Source organism: Ictidomys tridecemlineatus, chromosome 3 (genome assembly GCF_052094955.1).
Source record: "Ictidomys tridecemlineatus isolate mIctTri1 chromosome 3, mIctTri1.hap1, whole genome shotgun sequence".
NCBI lineage: Eukaryota > Metazoa > Chordata > Mammalia > Rodentia > Sciuridae > Ictidomys > Ictidomys tridecemlineatus.
The window spans coordinates 79,059,193-79,072,017 of NC_135479.1; the positions used below are offsets into that span (position 1 = coordinate 79,059,193).

General features: G+C 40.0%; 1 protein-coding gene across 4 annotated transcripts in view; it reads right to left on the bottom strand.

The window, feature by feature from the left end:
- Nucleotides 1–1,649: 1,649 nt before the first annotated feature.
- Cpne4 (copine 4) overlaps nt 1,650–12,825 on the bottom strand; it is a 455,030-nt gene continuing 443,854 nt past the window's right edge. For all 4 annotated transcript variants that reach the window (XM_078043313.1, XM_078043315.1, XM_078043316.1 and 1 more), the window contains exons 15-16: nt 8,716–8,952; nt 1,650–3,385 (exon numbers count right to left, since the gene is read on the bottom strand). In XM_078043313.1, coding sequence (XP_077899439.1) covers nt 3,251–3,385; nt 8,716–8,952 — 372 coding nt within the window. In that variant the 3' untranslated portion in view covers nt 1,650–3,250. The remainder of the gene's footprint in view (nt 3,386–8,715; nt 8,953–12,825) is intronic.

Sequence of the window (12,825 nt, forward strand, 5' to 3'; positions counted from 1 at the left end):
ATGGAAACATCCCTCTGTACTCCATAAACATGTATAATTATTGTGTGTCAATTGAAAAATGAAATAAAACTTAAAAAATAATTTCACAACAGGCTGAATGTGATGAAGATATGAGAACCCAGCTGTCTTATATCATTCAAGACACCATAGATTTGTAAAAATTATAAGACAATGCTATTCTCACTCTTCTTTTGAAAATGTACTTTTTTATTAAAATATTTTATTTTTCTCTTGAAAAATATTTTTATTAAGATATCTTATTTGTGTTAACATATAACAAGTCTATTGTTGTTATTGACATGAATTAATAAATATATTACATTTGCAGTTTCAATTTCTAATGCACCAAGATACGAACCACAGAAAATAAAAATCTTCTTAGGGTCCTCAAGATTTCTAAAGAGTGTATATTATCCACTGAGGCCCAATGGAGAGTGGGCCATATGTGGACATAAGTCAGTGGTTCCAAATACGCACTTCAGAGCCAACATAATCCAGAGCTATTTTTTTTCCCCCCGCACGACTCATAGTTTGGTCCTTGAAGGGATTTTTTTTATAATTGAACTTGATTGTATTTTTATACTTACAAATTAATAAGTTTTATGTAGAAATAACAGATTCATCAGTTATTTGAAATACTGGATGGACTAACTGTATTGGGTCCACACCCTGACATGGCCCTTGGAGCTATATAGCAGCTGCCCTCTTCTGAACAGAGGCTTTCCAGCTTCTCTCCATCCCTACCACTCTATTCTCTAGGTTCCTGCGTCATCCACATGACTTGCTCAGCTCCTGGAAGCCTCTATATTGATAATGTCTGATCTATATACTATTCTTAGTGGCAAGAAGGTGGGAAGAGCTGGTTGTATTCTGAGGATCTTCTACTGTTCCCAGGGGGATATTATACATCACAGGATGACAAGGACCCACAATTGAAATCTGAGATCATCAGAGGAGGCCAATATTTCTGAATTTGGGGCAGGAACCAAAGGACTAACACCTTGATCTTGGAGTTTCCTGACTCTCAAACTGTGAGAAAAGAAATTTCTGCTATTTAACTCATCCAGTTTGTGGTATTTTGATACAGCAATCTGAGCTAAGACACCCTTTAATAATTATTAGTTATTATTTTTATGATTCTTTTGAACTAAACATGAGCCTGGCTTTGAAAGGGTAGTAAACTGCCTTAAGGATTTGCCAAGCAAACTGGATTCTGTCCTTACCACCTCATCTCACAGATCCCAGGGATTTTGACATGAACGTGGAGATCTCAAAAGATGTTTGAGAATGACACCGTGTATATGGAAAGTCACACTTAACCTATTAAATCTATAATGGATTAGAGATTGATCGCAGGGTACATTAACATCATCCCTGCATTTGTTAAACATCTATTGAGTGCTTACAATATAGCAGGTGCATAAACATGGAAGTTCATGTCCTGGTTTTCGGTTGCAAACAACCGTCAGATATGTCTGTAATATATTACATGAAAATTTTAATTCCTTGTTTTTTATGAGCAAAGATCCACATGCTTCCACAGGACTAAGAAAGAGCTATTCCTAACCCTAAGGCAACCTCACCTACAATGAAACAAATCACTGTTGGGAAGTTGCCTTGAGAAGAGAAACAAGACCACGACTCTTAGAAAATTTTCTGTAAGTACCCAATTTATTCATAAAACAATCCAGTTTAAATATTTATGATTTTTTTCAGTCATACATTTTTTTCCATCATTCCCAAAATGTTGTGCATTTGGTTGACATGTATTTGCAAGATTAGGATCTTATAATTATAACTTTGGAAATTGTACAAGGCTTATTATTTTCTTATTCATCCTGCTCTCCCTCAAACACAGAACAAACAGATTTATTTTATCTTGTGATTTAATTCATCTCTTTGATGAAAAAAAAATCCTCTTTGTGCCTTTTATGCTTTCTGAGAGAAGATGAGACAAGTGAAACATTCATTGTTTTGTTTCAAGATGAACCTGCATACTCCAATAGAACACCTCCATCCTAAAAAACAATCCCAGGTATTTCTGTGTGTAGAGATTGCTCTCAGGAGTGATAAAAAAGAGGCAAAAAGAATCCCCACATTAAGCACAAAGATCAATATCTGGGGATATTAAATATCGCATGGCCATTTGCCACAGACAAGATTCCATCCTTGTGGCTACAATGAGGACTCTGAGGTCACTCATTCCCAGGGATTGATGTAAAATTGGTACCATTCATGCAGTATTGTGTGTTGTCTCTTTGAAGAGAGCAGGGACAAGCCACGAGGAGCACTCCCTAGTCTTGTTTAAGGAAGAGGTATGAGTATAAAGCAGTGAGACTGATTTGAGATGTGCAGCTGCTGGAATCAGTTTCGTTACTTTCTACTCTCACCTCTGAGACAGGTAGGACCGTATACTATTGGCAGAGATGGGGTGCCATTCTCAAGCAGATTGGAGGGAGCTTCCCTGTTTGGGATGGTCTCTATTATGACACCCTAACATCTAGAACCTCACTCATCTTAGGCATTGGCATCACTTGGGACCTTGTTAGAGATGCAGAATCTTGGGCTCCACACAGACTTACTGAATTAAAATCTGAATTTTAACAAGACTCGCTGGAGATTTGTATACATGGTGAAGTGTGAGAGGGGCTGGGCTCAATGCCAGACACAGTTCAACAAGACTACCTCTAGGTGGATAAATTTTATTAGTTAGAGAGACCATTCTCAGCAGGGAGAAATTATAGATAACAACTGCAAAAACAGTGTGAGGGTTTTTTATTATAATTATTATTATTTTAAACATGCAAAATACAGTCCATGCATCTGCCATTTTGAAAAGTCTCTCATTTTGTGACAGATAAAACCAAAGTTTTGTTTTGGCTATCAACGTTCAATAAATGTTTCAAAATGCTTTACAGTGTAAAGATAATAAGAAATTTAGCAAAATTTGAACAAACCTGTATAAAAAACGGATACATATACCATTTTATTTCAAGGCGACATGCTGTAAAGAGTAAGTTATTATGATTTGTATTTTTTTTTTTGTAAAAAGTCTTTAACAATACAAGGGCTTAACAGATTCAGGTTTTGGGGCTACACATGCAAAAAAAAAAATTTGTCATTTAGTTGAAAATCACCAAAACGTGCTATTTTAAAATGTGTATTATTATTTTTTTTAAATACAGGTAGAGTAGAAGTATTAAATATTAGCAGGAGTAATATTTCAGAACTCTGTAAAAGTGTGAGGAGTTCATGGAGCTAGTGTCCTGGAAGACTCGTATACTTCTGATGAACATTTTGGTTTAATTCCTTTGCCATTGTAATAGTCCACAACTTGGTTTGGGACTTCAGCCAACACACTCTTTGCAAGGGCAGCTGGAGATGCCTGCAGAGAAGAAGAGATTACCATGATTTTGGCTCTTGGTCATTCAGATTCAAAGTATTGAGTCCTTCCTTGTGTCTCATTCATTCATTCATTCATTCTTTCATTCAATCTGTTGGGAATCTATTCCACGTAAGAGTTGTCAGATTGTTAGCAAATAGATATTTAATTTCATCTTTCTATTTTTTATACTTTTCCTCTCAAAATATAAAACTATTTACATTTGATGACAGGTGAAGGTTGGAAGGCAGAATGAATTATTCTACAGTTTTGATTCTGATTTGCATTCAATTCTAGATACTTATTTATTTTCATGCACTGTGCTGGGTTTATGGGTCTATGGTTCTTGCCATCAGTAAAGATGTAATCATGTGAAGGGAGCCTCACATCATCAAAAGGAACCCTTCTGTAAGGTACAGTGGGACAAAGGATACGGACCAGCATCATCACATTACATGGGAGCTGATCAGCCATGTAGACTCTCAGACACAACCTGGAGCTCCTGAGTCATAATCTGCATTTTAACATGATGCTCTGGGGATTGTCATGTATATTGAGATTTGAGAAGCACTGCTAGAGGAAGTCAGACAGTGTGAACAGAGCACAGGGAACAAAGAGACTAAGTTATCTTGGAGGAAATAGCAGCAGGCTTCCAAAAGGTGGTGGTATTCAAGTTGGGTATATTTTTAAAATGTAAGGAAAAGGTAAGGGGATGGCGTTAAATCATTCTAGGGACAATGACTCATTTGATGGGGAATAAAGGTGTGTGCATGTGTGAACTGAGGATTCAGGATTGGTAGGTGTTTGGCTAAAAAATGAGATTGGGCCAGGGTGTTGAATACCATTCTTAATTCACTTATAATTCTATTGGCATTGTGAGTCTGCTGTAGGATTTGGAGGCTGGGGCACAGGACCATGTGATCTACAGTGATGAGTCTATAGCTGAGAAGTACTGACGTTAATATCAGGCATGAACTCTGGAGTTAAGTAGAGCTGGATTCTATTCCTAGTGCTGGTGTTTAGTACTATCTGCACAAATCCTGGGCAAGCAAATTTAATTACCTCCTATTAGTGAAGAGGTTGAAAGTTTGGGCAGAGTGACTAGTTAACAAGTGTTTGAAATGCCAGAGGAACGAGGACTGGCCTAAGTGCCCGGGTGACGGCATTGCTATTTCTTTCTTTCCTATGTGGTTTGCCCCTCAGTCATTCAATTTGCTAAGCACCAGTGCTCTCAAAGGTAAAACAGGAAGGAAAGAAATTCAGTTCATCTAACAGAGTCTCAAGAAAAGACACATATGTTTGAAAAAAAAATCTGAAAACACTGAGGAGTTTTTCGAAAGCGATCCCTTGCATTTTGAAGATGTCGCAGCCTGTGGAAAATTCAACCTCACTTTACAAACGACTGCTCAGGATTATGTGTGAGACCATGGTCATTGTGCACACCGGGGAAGATACAAAAGTCATTATTGATCTCTCCTTGGTCATCTGTCAAATATTTGATTTTGCAGCCTCTGTTGCTTTTAGGGATGGTCATGTGACCCAGTTTCACCCTTTGAGATACAAGTGGGAGTTTCCTAAAGGATGTGTCTTGGAACTCTCTTCCTCTTGGTTAAAGGGGACAGACATGGTTGCCTCTAGTTCTCTTTCCCATTTCTTTCTCCCTTGAATTAGACTGCGATTCAATCTTTATCATTGAGGGATCATGAAAGGAAATCATGACATGCTGACCCTCATACTACTGAGTCACTGAAAAAAGAAATTGCTGTAGCTACCAGCCCCTAACTTCTAGTTACACAAGAAAAATTATGTTTGCTCCACCTTGGCACTGTTGGCACTTTGGACTGCATAATTCTGTGTGGGAGACTGTCCTGTATATTGCAGGGTATTGCCAGCATCCCTGGCTTCTAGCCACTAGATGCAGATAGCACTCCATATCGGTCACTTGAAAATGTCCCTTGATACTGCCAAATGTCTTGTGGGTAGTAATGTCATCCCTGGCTAAAAAACACTCATTTAATCCACTATAAAAAACAGATTCACTATTACTCACAGCCAAAATGTTCCTACTGTCAAATACAACCTTCAGCAATGATGGAAATGCTCTATCTGTGCTGTCTGGTATGGGAGTCACTAGCCACAGGCAACTCTTGAGGCTCTGAAATGTGGCTCGAGTGACTGAGGAACTGAGTTTTAAGTTTTATTTAGTTTTAATACATTTAAATAGCCACATGTGGCCAGTGGCTACTCTATTACAAAGCACAGTTCCTAATGAGCTTTTTTGCATCTCAGAGCTCGTTGCAAGCACATGAGGTTGTGGGGACATTAGTTGGTTAGGGAAAAGTCAAACATGTAAAATCAACTGGTAATAACACTAACCACATCCTTAAACCAGGCACTGTGCTAAGCTTTGTATAGACTCCCATCTTTAATCTTCCAGTGTGTGTAGCATTTGCCTCATTTTAGAAATGAGTTTGTAGCACAGGGAAATTCAATAACTTTCCCAGAGCCACACAACTTGGAAACCATGCCTTATCCACTTTAAAGCTCTGACTTATCATGCAGAGCAGAAAAAGACAGGCAACTCAAGGCTTACTGGTTTATATGAACTTATACCAGCTCCTCATCTTCTCTTTTATTGAATTCTGAGCAGATTAGTTTGGATAATGAAATGGTTTTCAAAATCTAATTCAAAATCCATGAAGATAAGGCAGGTGATATAATATGCTCCTGGTTCTCTGCCTTAGTTATCCCCAGAGCCACTGGAGATACTACATAGCACAGAGACTATGAGCAGCACCCCAACAATGGTACTTCTCTTGTTGCCAGTGCATCTCCAACTCCTGGCTCACCAATGCTCTATCCTTTCCCCAAATACCAGCTTGGAGCACTGAGGCTTTCCTCATAGGGCCCCCTCTCTGCTCTGGGGTCCCACAGAAACATTTTAGCACTTCTCAACCACCCACAGTTTGCATCATATATCTTTGTTCCCATCACACAATTTTCCAGCAAATCCCTAGAGGCCAGGATCCATGGTTCTACCATCTTGCTGTGGTTGCAGTATCTAATGTGTGCCATGCACAGCTGACCCTCCATGAGTGTTTGGGGAAGAGGATGGAGGCCTGAGGTAGAGGGTAGATCTTTTGAGGGTTCCGTGATATTATTCTTGCACAGATGTGTTTGAATGGACGTGCACATGGGAGAGGGGAGTGGGAGAGTGTGGTTTGGGGCAGCTCATGAATCTCCTAGAGAGTGAGCTCTTTGATCCCTCTTCACTCAGGCAGAGTTATGAATGGTAGTCCACGCCTTGCTGTCCACATGCAGACACCTTGAGTACATGGTGAGCCTCTTTCATTGAGTGAGTGTTTTTCTTTGTAAATCTCCTTAGGAAAAGAGGAAGATGGGATCTGGTGGCAAATTATCCCTCACCCACAGGGCATTGCCTTGAGAGTTTGTCGGGGAGATTGGCTCACTGCTGTTACTTGAAAACTCTCTCTCTGCACTCCACTCTGCAGCCAGGGATTGATTTTCTGCTCCTTTAATGATTCTAATGACACTGCAGCCTCCCTTAAAAGGACAATAGTAATTGTGTGGCAGTAGAGTTATGAAGAATCTCATCATTCAAGAGCCCTGGCGTGTGTAGTTACTTCCCTGTGAGGCCCAGAAAGGTCATGAAATCTAGGGTTCAGGTGAGGCTGTGGGGCTGGTGATTTATCTGAATCCTCACTGTAAAGTCTGCCCCAAGAAGACAGCAGAACAAGCAGCCATTTCTGAAGAGAAAGTGCACTGCCAGGTTCAGTTAGAGCTGGGGGTCCCAGTGTGAGCCCCAATTGCAACTGTGCCTGAAAGTAAGTTTTTGACTGGAGGAAAGGACTTTTCCAAATAAGCACCAGGAGGGAATGATTGGAGTAGATGCCATGGTGTCTGTGGCTTCCTCACCCTGAACTAAATAGTTCACTGGAGCCCCACGAAGACAGAGGCTGCCACAGAAGCTAAAGAAGATGTTTCTTGGAGGGACCCTTGAGGTATGGGGACACAGACTTCCCGGACTTAACGCTCCAGGTGACAGAGGGCACAGGGCATGTTGGTGAAGGCGGGGATTTTTTTTTTTCCTTTCTCAAGGAGACTGGGAAGCAGCTTCAGGACATGGGAATTTGGTGATTCCCTCCTGCTGGGGCAGCTCAGGTGTGGTGACTGACATGGCTGTCACCACCAGCAAGGCAGAAGGCAAGGCTGTAGCGGGCAGCAGGAGCCATGGGCATGCTCTGCTCTTGGGCAGCTTTCACAGGAGGATTGTCTGTAGCCACCCACCCCTAGGGACTCCCAGATCCAGTTGGAGAAGCCTTGAGAGGAACTTTCTGTGAATCAGAGAAGGCATCCCTTTGGGTGATCCTAAACCTATAGGTGCAGGGGTTTGTGGCAATTTTGACTGTGTTCCTTTCTTTAGGGACTTAATTATCCAAAATTTGGAAATGCAGAAAATTGTTACTGTGCGTCTTTTAAATATCATCCTGCAGCATTGTCTAAGGGGCCAGGTTCAGGGCTGTTGGGGAATGTGATGCTGCTTTACTACTTATTATTGATAAAGATCCAAGATGTAAAGTTAGATATTCATTTGTAGAAAACTGATAGGATGCAAACAATTTCTATCCAGTAGAGAAGGTCATTCAATGATTATGGTTTGTTTTTTTTTCTTTCTCCTTTCTTCATTTTTTCTTTTTCTTTTTTTTTTTAACTCTGATGGTTCATTAACTAGTCTACTTTAGCAAATCTATTCCAACATTTCCCCCTCACTGATCATATTCAACTGCTCAATATATTTCTTTGAACTACCTTTGTCATCTTGTGCATGAATGTTTTAAATAAATCTTTGATGCTGCTTACTATATATTTACAGGGGATTTAGGTTTCATACTTTACCAAAGCAAAACAGACTTCTGCTGGGGGATGTGGCTTGACAAGCAGGACCCGGGATGAATTTTGGTTTATTCTACTTAGTCAGGCACCTTTGAGCAGCTGCCCAGCTGTGCACAGCAGCAATGGGTGCAGCAGGTGCTAGAGATCCTAAATTGTATGAATGAGGGCAAGCATCAGTAACATTTTGGCTACCACAGTTAGCATGACTTCTTGTCTATACATCCATTTACACTTCTTACTCCAAAGAGTCATGCTCTATACATATCCTTGCTGTGGGAGATGGGTATCCCAGGCAGGGATAGCTGGTGTTTGCTTGGAGAATGACAGATCACCACACACATTGGTGAACACATGTGGGAGGTGAGCACGATTTGCTTCTCTTCTCCCACAGGAAGTGCCCCCATGACATATATGCGTACGTGTTTGAAGTTCCTGAAGGGCACAAACTGGACGATGTCTCGAAGGACAGGCTCTCCCTTGGGCGACCTCAGAATCCCATCGTCACCATCCAGCATCTGCATGTCACTGAAGTCAGCATTCCCCACTCCAACGATAATGACCGACATGGGGAGGTGGGAAGCATGGACAATGGCCTCCCGGGTGTCAGCCATGTCTGTGATGACACCGTCTGTCAGGATCAGCAGGATGAAGTATTGCTGTAGTTGGATGCCAGGTGGTGGGGAATGGGAAGGAGGAGAGACAAGGACAGTACAATACCAGTTAGGCACTGGGGTGGCTTCATTGCTTAGTGACCACAGCAACAGTGATGTCAGATATTTTTTTGAGTGCCTCTTCTGAGCAGTCCTAAATTCTTAAGGTTAGGATGCATGGAGCTTACAAGTGGGTATAGTAATTATAGCTTAATTTTAATAACCACCTCACTGGCAGTTACAAAGCACAGTGTAGTAGAAAGAGTGGGAGTCAGAAATTGACGGGAGTAGCTTCGAAGCCTCATCCTTCTAGACCCCAGGAAAATCTCTCAATGCCTCTAGGTCTTAGCATCTTTGGTTCACAAATAAGGGATGGGATGAGATCATGGATATAGCCTTCCTCAGCTTGAAAAAATTTTTTAGGAATTTAAAGCTGTGCAGTCTAATACAATAGACACTAGTTCCATGAGACTACTGAGCTCTGGAAATGTGGGTAAGGCAGTGGAAGCACTGAATTTTAAAATTTTTAGTGAATTTAAATTTAATTCAGTTATTGACCGCTTTTTAGGTATGTTTGGAACAACTCAGGTACATGAATCTATATTTTCAGCTATCAACTTATAATGTCTAAATGGAGATCAAGTATTGGCCATGCATAACTCAGCACCCAGAGATACTGTAGTGTGAAATATGCACTGACTTTAAAACTTTGGTACAAAAAAGGAAAAAACAATCTCACTGATAATTTTTATATGGAGTAGATGCTAAAATGACAATATGTTGGCTCTTTTGTATTTTAAATTAAAAAAATATTAAAATGTCTTTATTTTTTATTCTTTCAATTTTTTAATGTAGCTATTGGAAACATTGTATCTAAGATTTGCATTATATTTCCATCAGAGGCATTGGTCTAATGCCATTCTAGGAGGTGTCAAGGCTGTTGTCTCTCCCTCTGAAGGTCATGAGCCAAGGACACAGCCTTTCTCAAGGCACTCATGCAGAAGTTGTTGTACTCCTCTGGCTTCCTGCTCTAGGTCCTGCGTTAAGTCCTGGATTCTGGCCTACGGTGTCCCTAACCCTTCTCACTTGGAGAAGCTCACCTGAAAAGGGTATTGGAGGAAAAGTTCTACACCCATTAGCAAAAGAGAGCTTGGGAGGTGTGTTAAGAGTTTGGAGAAGAAAACTTATTGAAAGTGAGCAGTGTTACTGTTATTGGGAGAGACACCATGCTGACTTTCACTGATGAAAGAGAGGAGGGAAGAAGATCAGTTTTATGTGGCTCATGCCATACTCAAAAGCCACACTCAAAAAGAAATACCAATATAATTCCTGCAATATGCCCATCATTTGCAGGGAATAAAGGTAGAAAGATTAAAACATTCTGGGCTGGGGGTGTGGCTTAGTGGCAGAGCATTTGTCTTCCATGCGTGAGGCCAAATTTGACCTCCAACATCGAAAAAAAAAAACTACGTTGTCACATTTCAAAGGAGAAAGTCTGGATAGAGGAGCCAAATTTTGAAAACATCTCATTTTGAGACTCACACACTTCAAAGGCTGCAAATAAGTTGGCACTACTAAAGAGTTTGTTCTTTTCTCCTTTGTCTATATACCTGAAAAAAAGTTTTTTAAACAAAAAACTATGAACTAGAGATAAACAAAATTCATACTATGATGAAGACAGCCACATGTCCTGAATGCTTTCCGTACAGTTTGATGCAAAGACCAGTTTTGTTCCATGTCTATTCACTAAACACCCACTCCTAGTCCTAACCTAGTCCTCAATGTACACTCATATCTTTGCTTTCTTCTTATATGCTCACAAGGAAGCTGGTCTGGGAGTTTAGAGGAGGGTTTCCGTAGGATGATGGTATGGAGGAGCTAGGGAGGTGCAGAGAGAAGGGGAAGAAGGAGGCGATTTGAGTGGTTTGGGGGTGAGGAAGGTGTATGGAATATACCAGAATGGTAAATGAGCCTTGCTGTGGTCCATCTTGGCAGGTGAAGGCAGATGGCACATGTAAAAGGAGGCTGGGCTTCTGATTCCTAAGTGGGAGCCCTTGAGGGACTCACTTCTGTGTCATCATTCTCTGCCCTCCCCTACTCCTGTCTTATCTGATCTATAGATGGATCTCCCCTCCCCGATCCATGCCTCAAAGAAAAACAACAAAAAATCCCTGATGGTTACACCACCACACTGGGGAGATTCAGAACTGTCATGGTCCAGAGCAGGGGTTGGGAAACTGTTTTTTGTAAAAGGATATTAAATAAATATTTCAGACTTTACAGTCATAAAGTTCTCTACCGTAACTAGAGACCATAGGGTGAAGACAGCCACATTCAATATTTAAAACAAATAGGAGTGGCTGTATACCAATAAAGCTTACGATAAAGCTTTATTTATTTAGGAACACTGAAATTTGAATGTCATTATTTTAATATGTCACCAAATATTTTTTCTTGTACTTTTATTCAACTATTAAAAAATATAAAAATCATTCTTTGTTGGCAAGCCATTGAAAAACAGGCTTTGGGATGTTTGTAATGACTCTTGATGTAGAGCAGTGTTTCTTAGCCTGGGTCTATGGACTCCTAGAAGATTTTAAGCAGTTTTTGAACTTTGGATAAATTATATTTTGATTTTTACTAATCTTTAACTGAAATTTATAATTTATTTCAGTTATAAATGGAACCAGCAAATCAGATTAATGTTAGTTATACTTGTGGCTTAGTCACAAACAGAAATTACAGAATGTTTTCTTATTACATTACGGATATAACATATATATTTCATTGTATTAATTATATTCAACACTACTCAGGAATTATGGAATTATTAGACTAGCTACTTGTTCTCATAATTTAACATGTAAAGAAAATAAACTTTTGCCAGGTGCGGTGGTACACACCTATAATTCCAGCAGCTCAGAAGGCTGAGGCAGGAGGATTGTGAGTTCAAAGCCAGCTTCACCAACTTAGTGAGGCCCTAAGCAACTAAGTGAGATCCTGTCTCTAAGTAAAATATTAAAAAGGGGATGAGGATGTGGCTCGGTTCTTAAGTGCCCCTGGGTTCAATCCCTGGTATCAAAAAATAAAAATAAAAATAAAATAAAATAAACTTTTTAATACTATATTTATAATGCTTCCTTGTCATATTTAAGAACAAGTTTGTTAACTTCATTTCAATATGGCTGTTTATAATTTATTTTGTGCACTTGCAACACTTATATGAGAAGGGGCCAATTGGCTTTACCAGTTGTTAAAGGGATCTGTGAAGCAAAAAAGTTTGAGAACCCCTGGTCTCAAGAGATGGCCGGGATTCTAGAATCTAACCATTCCAAAGATAATAAGCTGCGGACTGTTGCATCAAAACCCTGATGGAAATTTCCACTAAAGCTAGCAATAAGAGCTTCTTCCAAAGTCAAGTTGGTAAAATGCTCATGGATGAGGTATTAGAGCTTTTAACATGTCTAAGGTCATAGTTAGATAAAGAGGAGATTTTTTTTTTCTAGAAGAATTTCACAAAAATCAAGAAGAAAATCTTATAGCAATTAACTCCCTGGCACAGTTTGCCTATGAGGTTTATGCTCATGACCCAAAGAAATATCACTAATAACAAGGGACTCTGGACCATAGACTGTTCAAAGAACAGGAGAAACCTCTGAGAAGAAACACCTGTTCCTGACCTGGAGGGGTAATTTATCTGGTGATATGTGGATTGGATGCTTCTTGCATATGGTCTTATCTCTTGTCTTGTCCTTTCAGAGCAGACCGCCTACCCCTGAAGGAATAAGTAATAGACAAAACCCATGCTGGCTTATACCAGCCCCACGTCCAGGCCTAGGCCAGTACTTTCTCTTTTTATTTTTTCATGTCCTGATATAT